Source organism: Mustelus asterias, chromosome 6 (assembly GCF_964213995.1).
Source record: "Mustelus asterias chromosome 6, sMusAst1.hap1.1, whole genome shotgun sequence".
Lineage (NCBI taxonomy): Eukaryota > Metazoa > Chordata > Chondrichthyes > Carcharhiniformes > Triakidae > Mustelus > Mustelus asterias.
Window position 1 is genome coordinate 2,306,929 of NC_135806.1, and position 24,284 is coordinate 2,331,212.

Genomic DNA, 24,284 nt, shown 5'->3' on the forward strand with positions numbered 1-24,284 from the left:
TAAAATAGCCTGTTCGCCAGTCGGTTCCTCAACTCACTGCTCTAGAAACTCGTCTTCCATGGCATTAGTGCTCATTAGGTTTACCCAGTCGATATGAAGATTGAAGTCACCTGGGATTACTGTATTACCCATAATACATGTTTCTCTAATCTGATTAATACCACATCCCACACTACCACAACTATTTGATGGCCTATAAACAACCCTTACCAATGTTTGCTGCCCCTTGCAGTTTCTTAGCTCTACCCAAACAGATTCGATATTTTGTTCTTCCAATCTCCTCCCTTCCTAATGTGCTGATCCCATCCCTTATTTACAGCACAACACCACCCCATTTCTCTTTTTGCCTATCCTTCAATAAAGGCCAAATATCCTTGAATATTCAGTTCCAATCTTCCTGTTAAGATATACCCAGTCACCTCGTACCAGTCCCACCTGCCCCACAACCGGTATTAATGCCTCAGAAATCTGATGCCCCCTCCCTCCGACACCAATTCTCCAGCCACATGTTCAATCCTCCAATTCCTATGCTAACTATCACATGGCACTGGGAGCGATCCTGAAATTATCACTTTTGAGATCCTGCTTTTTAATTTCCTTCCCAACTCCCTAAAATCTGCTTTCAGGACCTGATCCCTCTTCCTACTAATGACACTGTTACCAGTCTAGACCATGGCCTCTGTTGTTCACCTGACCCAGAAGGAAGCCCTGCAGCCATTCCATGACATTGGCACCAGGGAGCCAATATATCACCCTGGAGTCATGTTCCTAGCCACAGTCATGCCTATCTGATCCCCTGACTATTGAATCGCTTGTGGCCTAACCAATGGTTTATACAACTGTAAAATAACTTTTATACTCTATGCCCCAGCCGAAGAAGGCAAGCATGTCATCTGCTTTCTTCACCACCTTTTCCACCTGTGCTGCCACTTAAGGATCTTTGGACCTGTACTCCCAGATCTCTCTGTGTATCTATGCTCCTATAGCTATGTTATAGCTTCCACCTGAATTGCATCTACCAAAATGCATCACCTCAAATTTGTCCGGATTAAGTTCCATCTGCCATTTCTCTGCCCAATTTTCCAGCCTATCTATATCCTGCTGTATTCTCTGACAATCTTCATCCCTATCTGCAACTCCAGCAATCTTAGTATCATCCGCAAACTTGCTAATCAGACCAGCTATGTTTTCTTCCAAGTCATTTATATATATATTACAAACAGGTCCCAGCGCTGATCCCTGCAGAACATCACTAGTTACAGACCTCCATTCAGGAAAACACCCTTCCACCACTAGCTTCTGTCTTCTATGGCCAAGCCAGTTCTGAATCCATCTAGCTGGTTCACACATGATCCCGTGAGATTTAATCTTTTGTACCAACCTACTTTGAGGGACCTTGTCAAATGCTTTACTAAAGTCCATGTAGATGACAACCACAACCCTTTCCTCGTCAATCATTTTTGTCACTTCCTCAAAAAACTCAATCAAATTAGTGAGACATGACCTCCCTCATACAAAACCATGCTGACTGTCACTAATAAGACCATTCAGTTCCAAATGTGTATAGATCCTATCCTAAGAATCTTCTCCAGCAATTTCACTATCACTGACATCAAGCTCACTGGCCTACAATTACCCGGGTTATTCTATTCTTCTTAAATAACGGGACAACATTGTTTCCTCGCTGACCACAGGTGAGGTCCCAAGCGATGGAGGATAGCCAAGGATTTCTGTTAGAGGCCCAGCAATTTCCTCACTTGTCTCCCTCAGTAATCTGGGATAGATTCCATCCGGCCCTGGGGATTTGTCTACCTTAATGCTTTTTAATACATCTTACACTTCCTCCCTCATAAAGGTGGCTTGCTCTAGAGGGTTTACATACCACTCCGAGACACCATCAATCAATGTGTCCCTCTCCTTTGTGAATACCAATGCAAAGTACTCATTAAGGACCTCGCCCACTTCCTTTGGTTCTACGCATAATTTCCCTCCTTTGTTGTCGAGTGGGCCAACTCTTTCTCTAGCAACCCTCTTGTTCCTAATATATTATAAAATGCCTTGGGATTCTCCTTAATCCTACCTGCCAAGCACATTTCGCAACCCCTTTTTGCCCTCCTAACTCCCCGTTTGAGCCCTTTCCTACTTTCCCTGTATTCTTCAAGTGCTTCATCTGTTTTTAATTGCCTAGACCTCATGTAAGCATCCTTTTTCTTTCTGATTCGACTCTTAATTTCCCTGGTCATCCATGGTTCCTGAATCCTGTCCTTCCTTTTCACAGGCACATGCCTGTCCTGCACTGCGATAAACTGCTCCTTAAAAGACTCCAGCGTGCCAGATGTGAATTTTTCCTCAAACAGTCTCTCCCAAACAACAGCCTCCAAATTCTGCCTAATTCGGCTATAGTTAGCCTTTCCCCAGTTTAGTATCCTAACCCTACGACAACACTCGTCCTTGTCCTGAGTATCCAAAAGCTTACGGAATTGTGGTCACTTTTCGCTACATGTTCTCCCACTGCAGCTTTGATGACTTGGCCGGGCTCATTCCCGAGTACCAGGTCCAGTATACCTCCCTCTTTAGTTGGACTATTTACATATTGTTCCAAAAAACCTTCCTGGACACACTTAACAAATTCCTCACCATCCAGACCTCTAGCGCTAGTCAATACGAGAAAAATTAAAGTCTTCCCTTACAACAACCCTATTATTTCTACTTCTGTCCAAAATCTGCTTACATATCTGTTCTTCAACTTCCCGTGGGCTGTTGGGTAGCCTGTAGTACACCCTCATCATAGTGACTGCCCCGTCCTGTTTCTGAGCTCTACCCACAATGTCTCATTACATGATTCTTTCAGGCTGTCCTCCCTCTGAACAGCTGTAATATGTTCCCTAACCAGTATTGCAACTCCCCCACCTCTCTTGCCTTCCCCTGTGTCTCACCGAAAACACCTATAACCCAGAACATTTAGTTGCCAGTCCTGTCCCTTCTTTAACCAAGTCTCTGTTACTGCAACCACATCCAAGTTCTGCGCATGAATCATGGCTCTAAGTTCATCTGTCTTACCCATTATACTCCTTGCATTGAAGCAGATGCGCATTCCAGACCTCCAGGCCCACTGAGTTTGACCTCTCTCAGCCTGCTCTTCCTCTTAGCTAGCCTAGTCTAGGTTCAATGCTCATCCCCAGTCTCTACACTTGCTGACCTATTCTTCTGATTCCCACTCCCCTGCCACACTAGTTTAAACCCACCCTAACCACACCAGCCAGGATATTGGTGCCCCTCCAGTTCAGGTGTAACCCGTCCTTCTTGTACAGCCCCATTTTCCCTGGAAGACATCCCAAAAATCTGAAGCCCTCCCTCCTGCACCAGTTCTTTATCCACATGTTCAGCTGCACTATCTCCCTGTTCCTAGCCTCACCAGCACATGGCACGAGGAGTAATCCTGAGATTACTACCCCTGGAGGTCCTGCTTTGTAATCTTCTACCTAACTCCCTAAATTGCCATTGCAGGACCTTGCTACTCTTTCTACCCATGTCATTTGTGCCAATGTGGACAATGACATCTGTCTGATTTCCCTCCCGTTTTAGGATGCTTTGTACCCGCTCAAAGATATCCAGGACCAGGGAAGCAAACGACCATCTTGGAGTCCCTTTCGCAGCCACAGATGTGCCTGTGCCCCTGACTATTGAATCCCCTGCCACTATTGCTTTGCTACACTTTGCAGCCCCCCCGCCCCCCCCCCCCCCCCCCCCCCCCCCCCACCCCACCAATCTGTGCAGCAGGGCTAGTCGTGGTGCCTTCGCTCTGGCCACTGCTGTTGCTGTCCCCTGATGGACTTTCCTCCTCATTAGTATCCAAAATGGCATAAAGCCATACATAAAGTCATCAAGCAATTTTGCATGCTACAATACTTCTGCAAACCACATTGAAAAAAAGATTTATTTTACTACACAACATTTATGTACAGCAGCAATACTGTTTGCGGCAATGAGTTTCAAACAATTTTATAACAAACATAGAAGAGATCAACTACAACTACAAATAGTTAATCATAGGATCCCTGCAGTGCAGAAGGAGATCATTTGGCCCATTGAGTCTTCACAGACTCTCTGAAAGAGCGTCTTACCCAGGCCCTCTGCCCCGCACTATCCCCATGCATTTAGTATGGTTGATCAACCTAGTCTACAAATCCCTGGAGGCTAAGCGGCAATTTAGCACGGCCAATCCCCCTAACCTGCACATCTTTGGACTTAGAATTTACAAACGATTAAATGTCAGCATAGAAGTTTGATATTTTTAAACAAATACATGATGATCAGCGTCACTGAAAAATTAAACCCGTTTTGGGAAGGCAAAGACTGAAAGGGAACATGGCAAATATCTTTCATATATTGAGCAGCAGAGACGATACAGACACAAGCTTGAATGGTGAACATTAAACTCAAGGACATAAATGCAAAATTAGCTCACTCCAATTGAAAAGGTGAGTACACATTTGAGGTCAGAATAGGACTGAAATTATTTGGTTGAATAGAGTTTTTAAAAATAATCCAATACGTTCTGGATGCTACAATACTTCTGCAAACCACATTGGATGTGGATCCTGGTCTACTGGGACCAGAAAATTGGTAAAGCTGAATAATACAACTTGTAAGTTTAGGTAAATAGAGATTTGTTTAATTATCTTAGAGAGAGGGCAGGGCTTACAGATCATCTCTCCATGAAATTAAAGAATTGGTTAAATAAGTCCATGAAAGAGTAAATCTTTGGCCTGAGCTGATTTGCTAACTGGATGCAGGATCAGCCACTCCGTGTTACTGTCACTACATCATCAGGATTTGGCTGAGCTGGAACATGTAATCGCTATGGAGTTTAGATATTGAGGGCATTACAACAAGTTTACTCATCTTTAATCTTTATAAGTTGAAATAGAAAAACATTGTTAAATACGGTAGTAGCAAATTTTATCTTCATCCCCAAGACCGACTCCCATTACTGCACCCAACTCTTGGCAACAGACCCCGATTATATTGGCAACATGTTTTATATTACTACCCTACATTTCCAGGCATTCCTTAAATACTTCAAGTAATTTTAAAAATGTCTTCAGTGAGATGGGGGTTGTCTGAATGTTGTAAAATTGAACCAAGACATTGTGTACTGTCCAGCTGCTGTGTAAAAGCACAGCTTTGATCCATCAAGGTTTTTACAATCTCTCTGCACTTAAAACATCCCAAGTTTAATTTGACTAGGTCAGAGTGACATGAAGCGATGCAACTGATGACACACTGAACACTACAGCTGTTTGATGACAAACTGGTTTAAATATCTAACACCTGCACATCTTAAAATTGATTATCAGAAGAATGTCCACACATAATTTTGCCATATCTCCAAAATTGTTGGCCCTGACATAATCTAGAGCAAAGTCGGTTGTTACTTTGCCTCATTTGTCCTCGATCACCATGCTTTTATTTCACTCTGCTACATAAAATTAGTGCTGTAATTATACACAAATAATGATATACTAAACTAGCTTGCCTCAATACTTGGAAATACAAAATTCAAGATAGGTTTCCAATGCCAAAAGCATTTTCTCAAGCACTAAAAAAGTTGTTTTTTTATATCTATTGTTTTATCCTCTGCCACAAACTCTGCATATTGCAACTGATTTCATCCTCCATCCTGGCCATTCTCTCTGGTTAACCAGAACACACTTAAGCTTGGCATAATATTGAATTCTGACCTCAACTTTAAACCCTAACTATATTGATTATTAAAATGGCTCATTTCTGCCTCAAACGAAGAAAATCTTATAATTTCTGTCACTTCCAGAAATGGCTAATCAAACACTCTCCTTACTGACATCCAAACCTCCTTCCTTCATAACCTCTATAGCATTTTTAACCTTCCACCTGATGCATACTAACCTCAATCACCCTCATTTTCAGTGGTTTTCAATGGCCCCCTTTCCCCAACATTTTAAATCCCACCCTAGCCGCACTCCACCGTACTTCTGTAAGCTCACCAATACTATAACCCTCCCCATGGACCTTTCTCATCTGATTCTGGCCTTCTCGTCATCCCATCTGATTATGGCCACCATTGATGGTAAAACATTCAGTTGCATTAGTCCTATTTCCTGAAATTGCTTCTTCAACCAGTTTCTCTCTCCTTCCACCTTGACAAACATTTTCCTTTTCAGCCAACCGTTTTGCTTCAACTGGTAATCTGCCTCTGTATAATTCAATATTCATTCGCAATGCACACATGAAAAATGCTTTGAGATATTTTCTATGTTAAAGGCCTACAACCAAGTCAAACTTGTGAAGTAAGGCTTTTGTTTTAAATTTTAAAGGTCCCGGTGATAAGATCACTTTTTAGGTCAATGGGAGGTGATTTTTCAAGACTGGTTAATTTCAGAACGTGGGGAAAAAACAGAGTGTGAATTTTACATCGTCTCCTCGAAGTTCTGACATGCTTCGATTTTGAACTGCCTTTCTTTCTGTATAACCACATAATTAGCTTCACCCACAGTTAGGTCGGTTTACACTTATTTGTGCGCAAGTAACAATTACTTCAGTCAGAAACTGATGGCCAGCATTTCGAAGTACCTAGTTGTGCTTTTTCAGGCAAAATTAACACTGAAATTATTGACGGGACCAGTTCAAAAGCTCTGGGAAAATGGCCACAGAAGCAATGTGCACAAGATGTTGTATCCCACCGGATTTGGGGTGGGTGGTTAATTTTATTAATTTACATATGCTCCATGTAGATTGAGCCTTGCACAGGGACTATAATGAAGAGTGACCTGCTGAGGACCTTATACGATTGAAGAGTTTTGCCAGCAAAAGAGAAATGGCTCCACATGCATGCATCTCTACTTTGTCAATTTGCCTATATCCATCACACTCACATAAAACTGATCTGGTCAATTGTACCTGGAGGTCAACAAACAAGGAAGGCAGTGCTTCTGTCTTTCTTTCTGTGATAACTTGTCCAATTCCTCAGTGGTTCACTGAAGGCCTGACAAGCAATAACTGTTATCAAATAAAATTATTTTGGATTTCTGTACCATTCCAGGCTCAAAAGCTTATCCTTGGGGAAAAAAGAAGCAATGGCAATAAAGCACATACGTGAGAGTCAGATGCCAATGACTACTTCAGTATTGTGTCTGGTGGTGAACTGTGCACAGTATTACCATCATGGAAAAAAAACACTTGCTTTAGTTTCACAGGAAGAGGACGAAGCAGCCCTGGACTGCTTAATTTCTGCCTTAAGGCTCTCCAGAGATGATAGCTAGCGTCATGTGGAAAAAATCTCATCCATTTAATAGAATATGTAACGCATCACAAAAACAATGGCAAGAAACAAAAGAAGGAAGACAAAGTTAAAGGAGTCACTGCTGAAGCTTTCCCTTTTCAGTTCAAGCACAACTGGATCTTATCAGATTTCCAGAGGAAACACTTTCCTGCAAATCACAAACTGATTTGAAAGGTTGTCATTTGGAAGGCATGGATATAAACCATTTGTCCATCTGATTACGCTTAATTATTTCATTTAAAAGGTTGTGAATCTTTGGAATTCTCCACTCTGAAGGGTTAGGAATGCTCCATTTTTGAATACATTTAGAGCTGGGAAAGATAGATTTTTGACCTTTTAGGAAATCAAGGGATATGTGGAGTAGACAGGAAAGTGGAGTTTAAACCCAAGATCAGCCATGATCGTATTGATAGGTTGAGCAAGCTCGAGGAAGCTGCATGGTCCACTCCTGCTCTTATTTCTAATGTTTCTGTGCCATGAAAGGGTTAGTATTTCACAAGTGCCTGGATTATTTTAGTTTGATCTTGTAGAATGTGTGGTCACGTGGGCGCTGGGATGCTGCAGGTGCATAAGGAGTGATGTGTTTGGAGTGTGGAGGTTCACTCGGAGCGTGGGCAGAGACACTGCATTTAAGAGCTGCTCAGAGTATTCAATAAATATTATTGTTCTAAGTTCTTGGTCGCCGGTCATTGCAACCCAGTGCTTCTAAAACATGGCATCAAGAGTTTACAGAATGGCTCAGGGACTTTGCCGTATCGACCCTCTCATGTTTGAAAAGAACACTGTAGACAACTGGGAGAAATTTGAAAAAAGGTGATTATCTACCGTGGAGTTGGCCTATCAGACAAATCCAAGGTGGTACGGGTCTACACATTGTTAAACTTAGTGGAACCCACGGCTGTCCAGAAATATGAATCTTTTGTTTTTCAAACGGAGGAAGAGAAAGAGGATTCTGAGATATTGTTAAAACAGTTCAAGCACATTTGCATGCCAGTAAAGATAATCATGTTGGATAGGCACACGTTCAACACTACCAACCAAAAACTTGATGAATTCATTCAGTCTTACATCGCGACTTGAAAAATCCTCGCAAAAAATGTGCATTTGCTAGCTTATTTTCAGAATGCTGCAAATCTAACTCACAGCAGGCATCCTATGCCACCAGCCACATCCATATGCAGCACCAGATCCTAACACTCAGGGCATATGGTGAGGTATGGCCACTCTCCATTGCGCACAAGGCAGCTTCAAGTTTCATATCATTGATTGAAATGCAAAGCCTCTGCTGGGTCTTCAGGACAGCATCAAACGGGGCTAATCCACCATGGTCCAGATGTATACACTGTGCAGCATCAGACCCCAGAAACGATAGTATATAAAAATCTATTCAACCAGAAAGTCATTGAGAAGCTACCTGTAAAATATCATATGAGGCTAGATGACTCGGTACCTCCAGCAGTCTGTGCTCCAAGAAAAGTACTCCTAGCCATGAAGCAGAACGTAGTCAATGAGCTGGACTGGATGACAACACTGGGTGTCATAGCCCCCACTGACAAGGCCACTGATTAGATTTCAGCAATGGATGCTGCAGTAAAAGAAAGATGGTCAGGATTTGCATCGACCCAGTACACTTAAACTAGGCTGCCCCCCTATGAGGAGAGTTGAACAGGCGATAGCTAACATACCCAATGCCAATGTTTTCTGCATCTTGGATGTAAAATGCAGATTCTGGCAAATCCCGCTCGATGAAGGATCCTCAAAACTCACTACATTCATGTCTCCAGTAGACAGATACCGTTTTCTCCATCGCCCTATGGGATCTCCACTGGCAGTGGTTCCAATGGTGCACAGAGCAACTCTTTGCAGGCCAACCCTGTGAAATCATTGTTGATGATATCCCGGTCTGCAGTCATGCAATGCAAGAACACAGCGCACGTCTTTGTTTAAACCTCGAATGACACCATACAGTTAAAGATCAACCCTGTTCAATGCAGATTCAGGGTCAACCAGGTTCCCTACGTGGGTCACTTGCTCACAGCCAATAGTGTGAAGCCAGATCCAGTCAAGGCAATAGCTATATGACAGATGTCCTTTCCCAAGGACAAACATGCTCTGTGGCACTTCCTTGCTATAACAAATTATCTTTCCAGGCTTATTCCTTGCGATAGTGAGGTCACCAGACTCCTTTGTCAGCTCCTTCACTGAGGTGTCGAATGATGTTGGCAGGAGCACCACTGCTGCATTCAACAAATTCCAGCAGGCACTCTCAGCTCCTCTGGTGCTATATTACTTTGACATTCGAGCACGTGTACTCCTATCAACAGATGCCTCCCAGCATGGACTTGGCACAGTTTGCATTGGCGCAGTCTGCATCCAGATTGACAGACCAATAGCCTTCGCATCAAGGGCCTTCACTGACACAGACTGGTTAGGCCCAGGTTAAGGAGGAACTCCTCGCCCTAGTTTTCACCGTCATAAATTTCATGACTTCGTACATGGTCGCCCCATAAGTGTTGAAGCTGATCATCAGCCACTCGTAACTATTCTTAAAAAGCCTCTTCACACAATGTCTGCACAACTGCCAGGCATGATGCTCAAGATGCAATGCTACAACATCAGTGCCCGAGACTAATACTTTGGGGACATGGGTTCAAATCCCACCATGGCAGCTGGTGGAACTTTCATTTAGTTAATGAATTCTGGAAAACTAACTGGTCTTGGGAATGGTGATTTATCGATTGCTGTAATAAAACTTGTTTGGGTGGCACAGTGGTTAGCACCGCTGCCTAATAGCGCCAGGAACTCAGGTTCGATTCCCGGCTTGGGTCACTGTCTGTGTGGAGTTTGCACATTCTCCCCGTGTTTGCATGGGTTTCCTCCAGGTGCTCCAGTTTCCTCCCACACTTCAAAGTAGCACAAGTAAGGTGAATTGGCCATGCTAAATTGTCCCTTATTGTCAGGAGACTAGCTAGAGTATAAATGCATGGGATTATGGGGATAAGGCCTGGGTGGGATTGTGGTCGGTGCAGACTCGATAGGCCAAATGGCCTCCTTCTGCACTGTAGGATTCTTTGATAACCATGGTATCTTGCCTACTGGAAGGTCTACATTGAGGGAGAGATTGTCATCGCACCAGTTCACCAGATTCTCTCTCTCATTCCTGTACTCTGTTTCGTCATTGTTTGAGATCTGACCCACTACGATGGTGTCATCAACAAACTTGAAAATTGAGTTGGAGGGGAATTTGGCCACACAGTCAAAAGGTGTATAAGGAGTATAGTAGGAGGCTGAGGACACAGCCTTATGGAGCACCAGTGTTGAGGATGATCGTGGAGGTGTTGTTACCTATCCTTAATGACTGCAGTCTGTGGGTTAGGAAGTTCAGGATCCAATCACAGAGAGAGGAGCCAGTCCCAGGCCACGGAGTTTGGAGATGAGTTTCATGGGAATAATGGTGTTAAGGGCTGAGCTGTAGTCAATAAATAGGAGTCTGACATAGATGTCTTTGTTATCTAGGTGTTCCAGAGTTGAGTGCAGGGCCAGGAAGATGGCATCTGTTGTGGATCTGTTGCGGCAATTGGCAAACTGTAGTGGATCTGCCAGTCTGGGAGTCAGGAATTGATTTGTGCCATGACTAACCTTTCGAAGCACTTCATAATGATGGATGTCAGACCTACTGGACGATAGTCATTAAGGCATGCTGCCTGGTTTTTCTTTGGTACCGGGGTGATGGTCATCTTCTTGAAGCAGGTAGGGATCTCATATTGGTATAAAGAGAGGTTGAAGATGTCTGTGAATACCTCCGCCAGCTGGTCCACGCAGGATCCGAGTGCTCGTCCGGGTACCCCATCTGGGCCAGTTGCTTTCCGTGGGTTGACTTTTGAGAAGGCTGCTCTGACATCGGCAGTGGTGACCTTGGATACAGGTTCGCCCGAGGCTTCCGGGATGGAGGGCGTGCTGTCGCTGACCTCTTGCTCAAAACAAGCATAGAATGCGTTGAGCTCATTGGGGAAGGGTGCACTGGAGCCGCCGATTTTACATGCCTTCATCTTGTAGCCTGTAATGTCTTGCAGATCTTGCCATAGTCGGCGGGGGTCGGTGTGGCTAGCCTGGGACTCTAGCTTGATCTGGTACTGTCTTTTGGCATCTTTGATGGATCTCCATAGATCATATCTGGCTTTGCTGTATAGGTTAGGGTCGTCTGACCTGGACTTCAGCAGGCAGCGGATATCCCTGTTCATCCATTTCTGGTTGGGAAACAGGTGGATTTGCTCATTTGGCACACAGTCTTCTACACATTTACTGATGAAGTCAGTTACTGTAGTGGCGTACTCGTTCAGGCCGGTCGCAGAGTTTTTAAATACTGACCAATCTACTGACTCTAAGCAGTCCCGTAGGAGATCATCCGATTCCTCAGACCAACATTGCACCACTTTCTTTGACGGATTCTCCCATTTCAGTTTTTGCTTGTAAGCTGGGAGTAGGAGCACAGTCTTGTAGTCTGATTTACCATTCTGCAACACATGCAACCTTTCATAAGAGGTGATATCCGCCCAGTGCAGAAACAACCCCAGCTCTCGCTCAAATACATCACATAAATTCAGCAGATCACAGTCCAAAATTTAATGGCTGATGTAAAATACATCAGGATAGGGATTGAAATGTGAGAATGCATTTGGAAGAACTATTTGAAATTCAATTTCCAAACAAAGAAGATTTGCTCTCAAAATTTAGCATGCAGTGAAAAACGAACCTTGTGGCTCAGTAAATGTGTTTTTAAAAAAAACAATCACCTTGCTTTTCACAACTAAATTCTGCCAGGCACTGACCACAGTGGACATAAATACCACTGCTACTTGCTGGAGTCAACCCCCAGGGCCATCCATTACCCATGCCAATCTCACAGCCACATTGTATCCAGAAACATTATTCTGTGAGTGCAACAACCACAGAATAATCTGAATTAAAAGAAATGTTTCCACTCTTTAAAAGAAACTCCATTTGATCAAGGTGATTCTTAAGGCATCAAGGGGCTTGGGGAGAAATTGGGAATATGGCATTGAGATTGAGGATCAGCCATTATTATATTGAATGGTGGAGCAAGCTTGAAGGGCCGAATGGCCTGCTGTTACTTTCAATGTCTATGTCTATCTGTCTCAGACCTATAATCATGAACTTTTACAGTAATGTGGTGTGGTTGATGGGTAAATCGAATTTTACGATAATCCATTGATCTGATCAATGATAACTCGGCTATTAATTCAAGTAAAGTGGGGGAGGAAAGAGAAAGAGATTACATTTACAACACTTTTTACTCTAGCATGATGTTCATTACCTTTTCTCTCAAGATAAACTGTGTGGGAAAGGTTCTAACTTTTACATTTTGCCATTCATTTCCTTCAAGCTTTTTATTCATCTAGTAGATCAAATGAGACAAAGACCCTGCTGATATTTCAGCTTTAGTAAATTACATGTCCGGACTGTATTGAAAAACAATACTCAAGAGGATAGGAATTCTTTTCTGAACTTGCACAACCTCCATTGAAGCAGATTAGCAGCTTATAACATTTCGGAAATGTAAACATGGCTCCTAAATAACAGCCCAGAGCTTCCTTGGCGTTTCTGCCTCCATGTTGCCGGGACTTCATTGGATTGTGGTGGAAACTCCATTTGTACATGTAAAATTGAGGGAAAATGTTTTCCATTGCTTGATAATTGTGAATTCTTCATCAGTGCAGTGTTCATCTTACTCAACAGTCTTTGCAATGTGCTTTAGAAATGTAGTAGACAGTGAAAAGAAAAATCATGTGATGACTCTGGAGTCAAATCTAAATAAGCTCCTTAAAGTATTCAATTATTTGGCCCTTTGTCGTTCTTTATGAACCGTCCGTATCAATGCACAGACAAGCACTGTTACAGAATGGAACGCTTTTCTACAACATAGCTAGCAGCAATATCAAGTACTCCTAATTCAGGTTTTACACAGACCTATATTGTTCCAATAACAGGCTTAACCCAAACTCAGAACAGCACACCTTACTGCACAAGTGTGACATTTCTATTTCCCACACCATTTACCCTTATAGCTGCTCTGAGGCTAATTAGTTCCAAATTATGGGAAGTTTCGTACGGTGGATTCACATCCATAAGCAATTGAGCAGAGACTGCCCAAAATCACTTCCCTTAGGGAGCTGCATGGCCAAGAGAAAAAAAAACCTTAATTTGGTGCTAATTGGCCTCAGAACAGTCTTAAGGATATATGGTGTGGGAAACAAAGGCGTACTAGTAAAGCATGGGTGCTTTCTGAGTATAGGTTAAAGTCTGGAAGCTCTGTAGGTGGGCTATGCTGAATTTAAACCTAGGTCCTAGGAATAAAAGAAGTCTTTTAAAAAAATCTCATGAAACAGGTCTGTGAAATGCACACAACGCATGATGTTTCTAACTACTCTTTATGTGAACTAAGTATTCCTTTCCCCATACAGGTAAGTTTACTTTGTAGACATTAGATTTAGTAATCATTTCAAAATACATTTACACTACCTGCTTCATAGCTTCATCCACATCTCTCAGGTAACTAACCAAGTTTTCTCTGTCGCTGTATGGGGGAAAAACAGATTTGGTCAAAATATGAAAGAAAGGAAAATTCTCAATTTTTAAGTTATTATTTCAGAATAATAAGTAGTTTATAACACAAATATCCTAATCTTGAAAAATGTCCTACTATTAAAGCTATGGAAACATAATAGAGCTTTGTGCTGTAAGTGAAACTATTGCAATTATTGTGGTCCATCATAAGGCTAAATTTGGTATGGTTTACAAAGGGTAAGATTGCAATATATTTAAAAATCAGACATTTCCACAATTACAAAATTACAGCTTGAATAATGTCATTTTTCAAAAAGTTTCTACGCAGTTAAAATGCCTGAAACTCTAAAACAATATAGACCTGAATGTGCAGCGTGCCTCATATAAAATGTAAGTTTGCTAAAAATGAACTGCTATTGTGTGCCACAACTGTTGTTACTTCCACGAATGTGACAAGATTCCCTGAGCAGCAATGAGAAGAATGATCAGTTTATATCAGCCAGGACTACTGTTCTCATCAAATAGTTCCATTTATTGGTAGGGGGATTGAATTTAGGAGTCGTAGCGTTATGTTGCAACTGTACACAACTCTGGTGCGGCCGCACTTGGAGTACTGTGTGCAGTTCTGGTCCCCACATTACAGGAAGGATGTGGAGGCTTTGGAGAGGGTGCAGAGGAGGTTTACCAGGATGTTGCCTGGTATGGAGGGGAGATCTTATGAGGAGAGGCTGAGGGATTTGGGATTGTTTTCGCTGGAAAGGCGGCGGCTAAGAGGGGATCTTATTGAAACATATAAGATGATTAGAGGTTTAGATAGGGTAGATAGTGATAGCCTTTTTCCTCTGATGGAGAAATCCAGCACGAGGGGGCATGGCTTTAAATTGAGGGGGGGTAGTTATAGAACCGATGTCAGGGGTAGGTTCTTTACCCAGAGGGTGGTGAGGGATTGGAATGCCCTGCCAGCATCAGTAGTAAATGCGCCTAGTTTGGGGGCGTTTAAGAGATCCGTAGATAGGTTCATGGACGAAAAGAAATTGGTTTAGGTTGGAGGGTCACAGTTTTTTTTTTAACTGGTCGGTGCAACATCGTGGGCCGAAGGGCCTGTTCTGCGCTGTAATGTTCTATGTTCTATGTTCTATGTAAAGTCTTTACTACCCACAGAAACAATTAGAACAAGCAAGGGGCCTTAGTTTAAAGGATGGTAGCTCCCTCCGTACTGCACTAGAGTATCAGCCTACAATATCTGCTCAAGTTCTGAATGGAGTGTGAATCAGGGAATGCCTGATTCAAGGGTGAAATACTAACATCTCAGCCATGTTGACACTCCTTTTCACTCTACATTTTAAAGTCAGGACGCAGCATAATGTGCTGAACTAATTTTAAACCCAAGTGGATGACTAGCTGATTACAAAAATTTTAATTGTGAATAATATCTAATAATTCAACAGAACCCTAGTTCTGTGGAAATTATTGAACATCGATCTAAACAATAGTGAGAGAATTGTATATATCAGGTATACACATCTTCAGATGGTTAAGATCCATTTGCCAGGAGGCTTAATTTTTTCAATTTCTGTAAGGCTGTTTTTATCCCATAAGACCATAAGACCATAAGACATAGGAGCGGAAGTAAGGCCATTCGGCCCATCGAGTCCACTCCACCATTCAATCATGGTTGATTTCAACTCCATTTACCCGCTCTCTCCCCATAGCCCTTAATTCCTCGAGAAATCCCGTTCTATTACTATTCTGAGTCGAAGCACTGTTGACACAACAGAAAGTGTGTTTATGTCAGCTGAAATGTGTTGTGTTATTAGAGCTATTTTACCCCTTCAAAAGATTTAGAAATGTATTTCAATTAAAAAAGGGTGGATTACTATTTTAAATGACAAAAGACAATTCACAATTATTGAAACCTATAACTGAGGCCACAAATACACAATGACACTAAAATAGCTCATTATTTATGATTTATTTCTTGTGAAGGAATAGAAATTCAAATGAATAATAAGTGCTCCTTTAAATAACAACATCCAGTGTTCAACTTACATTTGACAAGAGAGCTGTCGCACCCGAAACAGCCACCCCTAAAACTGTAAGATCAGACCAGGCAGTCACTAGCTCGGTTAAATCGCTGGGAATGGGGGCAGAGATCATGCAGGGGAGGACAGGGACTGACATTATGGGAGCAATCTTCCCCCCAAAATTCTAAGTGTCACAAAAGTCTGAAAACTGAAGTGCCAAGGTGGTAGGCTGGCAGTGCCCACCCCTGCCCCCTGACCACCCTTGGGTCTTCCATGGCCTCCAGACCCAACAGCGAGAACATCAAATCTGGTCCCCGTTGGTGGGGACCATTTGTGATCCTCGCCGGTGAGGACCTCCACCTCCGAGGTTGGAAAGCTAAGTAAGCCCGGACCGTTACGCCTCGGGCTCACTAATAAGATTTAAATGATCTGGGCGGCACGGTGGCACAGTGGTTAGCACTGCTGCCTCACAGCACCAGGGATCCGAGTTCGATTCCTGGCTTGGGTCACTGTCTGTATGGGGTCTGCACATTCTCCTCGTGTCTGCGTGGGTTTCCTCCGGGTGCTCTGGTTTCCTCCTGATCATTCCTCCTGATCATCTCCACATCATTCCTCCTGAAAGACATGGTTAGGTACATTGGCCATACTAAATTCTCCCTCAGTGTACCCGAACAGGTGTCAGAATGTGGCGACTAGGGGATTTTCACAGTAACTTCATTGCGTTATTAATGTCAGCCTACTTGTGACACTAATAAATAAACTTTAAAAGTTGAAAATATTTAAATCAGTCTCACATCCTTCCCGAGCACGAGGCTGATTATGCGGGCAAAAATTGCCTGAAAGGATCACGAACTGCCCAATGCTGGGCGCAATTCACATTTTGCGCCTCCCGCTTATATTTCCCACACCACTACATTACTTAACCTGATATGTGTGAGGACGGGGATGGCAATCCTGTTCCTTCGAGGCCCACGAAAATTTAACACTTACTTTGGGGGCTTGTCTGATTCTGTGGAGCTTATTGGATGAGCACAGTGTAGGCTCAGAGTTCCATTTAAGTTATAGGATTCCCAATTTCTGTATTATGAAATGGTGCCCATTACCTGAAATAAGCAGGACACCAGTTAGTTGGGCCTATTCAAAATGGAGCCAGACACATCGCCCTTGTTGTTAACACCAGCAACACAACTGACTCCATTCAGAAACCGTTTCCATCCCTGTTGATGCCAGGCGAAGGGATGGAAAACTGCCTCACTGTATTTTAACAAATGAAAGAATATTTTTACTGATGGCAGTAAGGAGATGCATCAAAGCACCACTATAGCTAAATTATCGTCAATTGGTTCAATAAATAAGATTATCTTTAAAGTTTATATTTTTGTAAGTTTGTAGTTTCAGAAATCCCTTCAGAAGAGAGAATGATTGACCTTATAATTCTCAAAGGTAGATTCTACCATTTGTTTTTGAACTTTTCCCCAATTATTTTCTACTAAAAACCCTGAGTGCCTGAATTGATCCGAGTTTGTTTCAAGTGTGGCCCCAAAGCCCCATGCTCACTTTGCTGCCTTGCAGAGGGCATTTTCTGCATCTTGGATGCTCTCCTCAAGTTGACGCTTGTCCTGCTCCAGCTGGGCTAGGTTTTTTTTCAGCTGACGTAAAGATTGATCTTTTCTCCTTAGTTCCATGTTTGCTTCTGAGAGACTCTGAAACAGGCGAAAAACTTTGTTTTCATAACTTCAGTTTGTGCCACTGGCAAAAAATATAGCTGTTAACTTCAACTATTAACTAGTGCAGGAATCTACAGCTGCACATATCTATATGTAGAGATGGTAACTGCAATCTAGTTGGTAATTGCTCACATAGCAGAATTTATTTATAATTGGAGAGCCCATGGGATCATTGTTTTAATTTCACACATGGGAGAACATTCCTAGATAAAATGTAGGTCTTTAAAAGCCTCTCAAATGACAAGATGGCATCCTCACAATAGTAAGAAACTTAAATATCTTGAACATAGAAAATGCTTCTACATAATAAACAAAAGCAATTTAAAATATATACACACTTGGACACATTTCAACCAATATTTAGTAAGAAATGTCAAACCATGCATCCATGCCTTCTTGGACAAGGGCTTTATAAGCTGGGCGCATACCCCTGGTGCATGATCTGTACCTCAATTACTTGTCCAGTGATATTACCACTATGCCACCATCTCCCCTGATTACAATGAGCCCTCTCGCTGTTCCTCAGTAGAAATTAATTAAAATTCTGGCAACTTCAATTCAGGAATTAATACTCCGATCACTGAAATTTGAATTATTTAAATTTGATCTGTATGTTTACTAAAAATAAATAAATGCCAGTTCACAAGTTCATGCCTTCTCAGGCCACCAAGGATTGGCATATGACCATAAAAGGCTTTATCAAAATAAGAGAGAATGACTTGCATTCTATAATGCTTTTCATGACCATCTCTCTCTCAAAGTGCTTCAACGACAATGAAGCATATTTGAAGTGTAGTCACTACAGGAACTGTAAACAGATACATCACCAAGGGAAAATCAATGTTTAAGCACAAACATTATCTCTGCATGCAATATATGATGGTGGTATACTGTAAATTGTCCACAAAGTGAGTTATCTATACAGCCAAGACCATCAGTATACAGTACAGCAAGACAATGAGGCAATAGGTGACAAATATAGATTGATGGAACAGAACCTGGTCTTTATTACAGAGTAGATCATGAGGGGAACAACATCCCATTCAGAACAGGATGGGCACAATTCTATATTAAAGAGTATTTTTATTTTGGCACTAAATAGCAGACTGTGCCAATGTGGGCACACATTCTAGTGTCCAGCTCACTATATCACTTTAATGATATAGTGGTCATTTTGTAAAAAAGAGAAATAATATTTCCCTTGGGGAAGTATCGCACAATAGGAGGACTATAGAGTACTGTAGGGTTTGGTGCCCATCAGTTATGTATTGCAACAGGCTGTGATTAGCACTGCTGCCTCACAACTCGAGGACCGTTTGATTCCGGCCTTGCGTCACTGTCTGTTTGGAGTTTGCGCTTTCTCCTCATGTCTGAGTTTCCTCCGGGTGCTCCGGTTTCCTCCTACAATCCAAAGATGTGCGGGTTAGGTTGATTGGGCGGGGGAGGGGACCTGGGTAAGTTACTCTGTCAGAGAGTCAGTGCAGACTCAATGGGCTGAATGGCCTCTTCTGCACCTTGGTGATTCTATTCTATGAGGAAACTGTTAAAAAAATACTGGGCTAAGGTACCAGAGGGTTATCAATGCGCATGAAACCTGCCCTTAAATTTAAATAGAAGAGCAAATAAAAGGGGAGAAACATTATGCTGTAGGGTCATTGGCAAGATTTTAAGAGTCCATTATTAAAGATGAGAGCGTGGAGTACTTGGAAGTACATGGTAAAATAGGACCGAGTCAGTATGGCTTCGTCAAGGGGAGGTCATGTCTGACAAATCTGTAGGAGTTCTTCGAGGAGGTAACAAGGAAGTTAGATAAAGGAGAGCCAATGGACGTGATTTATTTAGATTTCCAAAAGACCTTTGACAAGGTGCCACATAGGAGACTGTTAAATAAGTTAAGAGCCCATGGTGTTAGGGGAAGATCCTGGTATGGATAGAGGATTGGTTGATGGGCAGAAGGCAGAGAGTGAGGATAAAGGGATCTTTCTCAGGATGGCAGCTGGTGACTAGTGGTGTGCCTCAGGGGTCGGTGCTGGGACCACAACTTTTCACAATATACATTAACGATTTGGAAGAAGAAACTGAAGGCACTGTTGCTAAATTTGCAGATGATACAAAGGTATGTAGAAGGACAGGTGGTATTGAGGAAGCAGGGGGGCTGCAGAAGAACTTGGACAGGTTAGGAGAGTGGGCAAAGAAGTGGCAGATGGAATAAAATGTGGAAAAGTGCGAGGTTATGCACTTTGGAAGGAGGAATGGAGGCATAGACTATTTTCTAAATAGGAAAATGCTCAGGAAATCAGAAACACAAAGGGACTTGGGAGTCCTTGTTCAAGATTCTCTTAAGGTTGACTTGCAGGTTCAGTCGGCAGTTAGGAAGGCAAATGCAATGTTAGCATTCATGTTGAGAGGGCTAGAAGACAAGAGCAGGGATATACTTCTAAGGCTGTATAAGGCTCTGGTCAGACCCCATTTGGAGTATTGTGAGCAGTTTTGGGCTTTGGAAAGGGTCCAGAGGAGGTTCACCAGAATGATCCCTGGAATGAAGAGCTTGTCGTATGAGGAACGGTTGAGGACTCTGGGTCTGTACTCGTTGGAGTTTAGAAGGATGAGGGGGGATCTTAGGATACTGCGAAGCCTGGATAGAGTGGAAATAGAGAGGATGTTTCCACTAGTAGGAAAAACTAGAACCAGAGGGCACAACGTCAGGCTAAAGGGAAGATCCTTTAAAACAGAGATGAGGAGGAATTTCTTCAGTCAGGGAGTGGCGAATTTGTGGAACTCTTTGCCGCAGAAGGCTGTGGAGGCCAGGTCATTGAGTGTCTTTAAGACAGAGATAGATATATTCTTGATTAGTAAGGGGATCAGGAGTTATGGGGAAAAGACAGGAGAATGAGGATGAGAAAAATATCAACCATGATTGAATGGCGGAGCAGACTCGATGGGCCGAGTGGCCTAATTCTGCTCCTATGTCTTATGGTCTTATGGGGTGGATGGTATGGGGAGGATGTGGGAACAGAAATCAAACACTTTCAATTTGTACACCTGGATAGGGATCGTCAAATCTGAAAGAACATTTTTCAAACACTATGCCAATGTGCCTTGTGGTTGCAATGCAGAGAAAATAAGGTGTTTTGATGCACGCATTTTGAAATTAAAGTAACTGCCTTCTGAAATAAAGTTGGTTAATTCAGTGAAATTCATCCTAAAAATCACCATTTAATTATTGGGCTATTCTGGCAACTTGATTTCTTCCACTGTCAGAGTGGGAAACACAATTTGGGGGATATTGCTGAAATTATTCTGATCGTCAGAGAAATTCTTCGTATCATAGGCCGGAATTCTCAACCGTTCAGGCCAGCGGGAGGGGCTGGAATATTCCAGGCCTTAAATCTGTGTTTGCTTCACACTCTTCTGTCATTTTACTATGATTTTAACAGAAGCAAATTTTCTGTTTGTTGTAAATAATTGTTTAATGCTGCCCCAATAATGAGTAAAATAGATATCAACAGAACATCCACCTCCTCCCATTCTTATAATTCAATCACCGCTGTCAAAAAAATAGAAAGAGGGGCATCCAGTCGTGATTCTATTCCTGAATCAACCAAATTGTTCTGAAGTCAAAGCTTAGAAATTCTGGCTTCTACCCAAACCGTACAAACAAGGTAGCACTAGGGTGCTTGAAAAAATTACAAGCAAAAGCACTAAAGCTATAATATATTTTTAAAATGCCTACCATATGTGATCTAATTTCCATAAACCTCCTATCAGATTCTCTTTTGTGTTACTTAGGTGGATAAATTAGAATACAGCTCCAAGTGAAATCTCTATTAGCTACACTGTAGCAACTGAAAAGGTTAATAAAGTGGCCTCAAATCAGTAAGACTTACAAACCTTGGACCCCAAGGTTTACTAATTCCTGAAGCCCTCAGTTTCCATATCAACTTTTGTTCCCTTGCCAGCATTACAATCCCATGGGGAAACGCAACCCAAAATAACCACATTCACCAAATCGCCCCCCAAAGAAACTCCAACAGAATTTCACTTAATGTCTACTTTAACACAAATTAGAATCAAAATAAGTGACAATGAATTAATGGGCGAATGATACTTCAAATAACTAAAGGGAAATTACATTTTAAATAATCAATACAACAAAGAAACAAGTTATAGGATCAGAAGTACCAATGTTACCTCCTATCCACATGTGGGACCATGTAGCTGTACAGTTTCACAAGATGCTGCTTATTATTCATGATGTGGAGATGCCAGCGTTGGACTGGGGTAAACACAGTAAGAAGTTTAACAACACCAGGTTAAAGTCCAACAGGTTTATTTGGTAGCAAAAGCCACACAAGCTTTCGGAGCTGCAAGCCCCTTCTTCAGGTGAGTGGGAATTCTGTTCACAAACAGAGCATATAAAGACACAAACTCAATTTACATGAATAATGGTTGGAATGCGAATACTTACAACTAATCAAGTCTTTAAGAAACAAAACAATGTGAGTGGAGAGAGCATCAAGACAGGCTAAAAAGATGTGTATTGTCTCCAGACAAGACAGCCAGTGAAACTCTATGGGGGTTACAAATAGTGTGCCATGAACCCAATATCCCGGTTGAGGCCGTCCTCGTGTGTGCGGAACTTGGCTATCAGTTTCTGCTCAGCGACTCTGTGCCGTCGTGTGTCGCGAAGGCCGCCTTGGAGAACGCTTACCCGAATATCAGAGGCCGAATGCCCGTGTGCAGAGAAGCAAATCATTCTAGGAAGAAGTCAATTTTTCTGTTTGACAAAAACTGAGACAGGAGCTTTTCAAGGTACTAGTGTGAGCTGGCTAAAAAGGTATAAAAGTTGCAGAGCAGTGGGAATAGCTTGGTGATGCTAAAACACGAGGTGCTTGACCTGTCACGGGCATTCGGCCTCTGACGGGTCAAGCACCTCGTGTTTTAGCATCACCAAGCTATTCCCACTGCTCTGCAACTTTTATACCTTTTTAGCCAGCTCACACTAGTACCTTGAAAAGCTCCTGTCTCAGTTTTTGTCAAACAGAAAAATTGACTTCTTCCTAGAATGATTTGCTTCTCTGCACATGGGCATTCGGCCTCTGATATTCGGGTAAGCGTTCTCCAAGGCGGCCTTCGCGACACACGACGGCGCAGAGTCGCTGAGCAGAAACTGATAGCCAAGTTCCGCACACACGAGGACGGCCTCAACCGGGATATTGGGTTCATGGCACACTATTTGTAACCCCCACATCTTTTTAGCCTGTCTTGATGCTCTCTCCACTCACATTGTTTTGTTTCTTAAAGACTTGATTAGTTGTAAGTATTCGCATTCCAACCATTATTCATGTAAATTGAGTTTGTGTCTTTATATGCTCTGTTTGTGAACAGAATTCCCACTCACCTGAAGAAGGGGCTTGCAGCTCCGAAAGCTTGTGTGGCTTTTGCTACCAAATAAACCTGTTTGACTTTAACCTGGTGTTGTTAAACTGCTTATTATTCATACAGGGGAGGGCAGAAGTCCTTGCAGACAAAGGCTTTCACTGAGTTTCACAGGTAGTATCGCTATCAGCAAGGCACATTTTACCAATCATTTCTCCCTTGGACAGGACAGTCCTGATGGTGTAGCTTTCCAGAATTCCTTTCCAACCTACCAACCATAATATTCCAATTCATAGTTTAGCCACTTTGGGTCAAGCACCTCGTGTTTTAGCATCACCAAGCTATTCCCACTGCTCTGCAACTTTTATACCTTTTTAGCCAGCTCACACTAGTACCTTGAAAAGCTCCTGTCTCAGTTTTTGTCAAACAGAAAAATTGACTTCTTTCTGGAATGATTTGCTTCTCTGCACAAGAATTCTGTGTGTTTCTCTTTGTGTCTGCATCTGTATGCTGCTCACCTTCACCCTCCATCTCCTGTTTGTATCTCTTCTTTATGTCTGCCAGATACATGGCTTCCTTCTCGTCTTCCTTCCTGTTGATATTCCTCCAGGTCATGGATCACCAGATCACATGGACTAGTAATTCTTATTATCCAAGAAAATTACAACTGAACACTTTACATTGATGTAAATTCTATTCCATTGAGCTTTTAAAGAAATGACAAATGTGAGAGGCTGAATTGCCTCCTCCACCTCCTGTTCCTACATTCCTTCCTACACAGCTTCTTGATCAAAGCTCATCACCGCAGTCACACCAGTATAGAAGAAGTGTTGCGATAGCTAACATGAACAAATCTATTATTTCTGCTTTAGTAACCAAATTCACATTTGCAATTTCTTCAATGAAAGGCAAGATCACCCATTAAAACCAGCGAAGAATCTAAAAATAAACGAGATTCATTGCAAATTGGTAAATAATTAATTGTGCAATCAACACCTGTAGCTACACTTCAGCTTACTTGTCCAATGCATGAGTTTCAAAAAGGTAAAGGTGTACTTAGTCTACTTTTCCCCCAAAGGAATTTCATTTATTTACATGTACAATGCAATAAACCTTTTCTCCAAAGAAATAACTCTTGTATAACACCATGCAAATAACATAACATGCAAATACAGTTAGCGAAGAGAGATACACAAGACATAATGAGGGACAGCTAAGGAATGCACCTTGATTTATTTATTTTTGTAC

The 24,284-nt window shown here is 42.2% G+C and overlaps 1 protein-coding gene across 2 annotated transcripts in view; it reads right to left on the reverse strand.

Moving 5' to 3' along the window:
- Positions 1-24,284, reverse strand: part of ccdc171 (coiled-coil domain containing 171) — a 233,144-nt gene that overhangs the window by 50,256 nt on the left and 158,604 nt on the right. For both annotated transcript variants that reach the window (XM_078213908.1, XM_078213909.1), the window contains exons 21-22: positions 17,488-17,633; positions 13,862-13,916 (exon numbers count right to left, since the gene is read on the reverse strand). In XM_078213908.1, the coding sequence (XP_078070034.1) occupies positions 13,862-13,916; positions 17,488-17,633 (201 nt within the window). The remainder of the gene's footprint in view (positions 1-13,861; positions 13,917-17,487; positions 17,634-24,284) is intronic.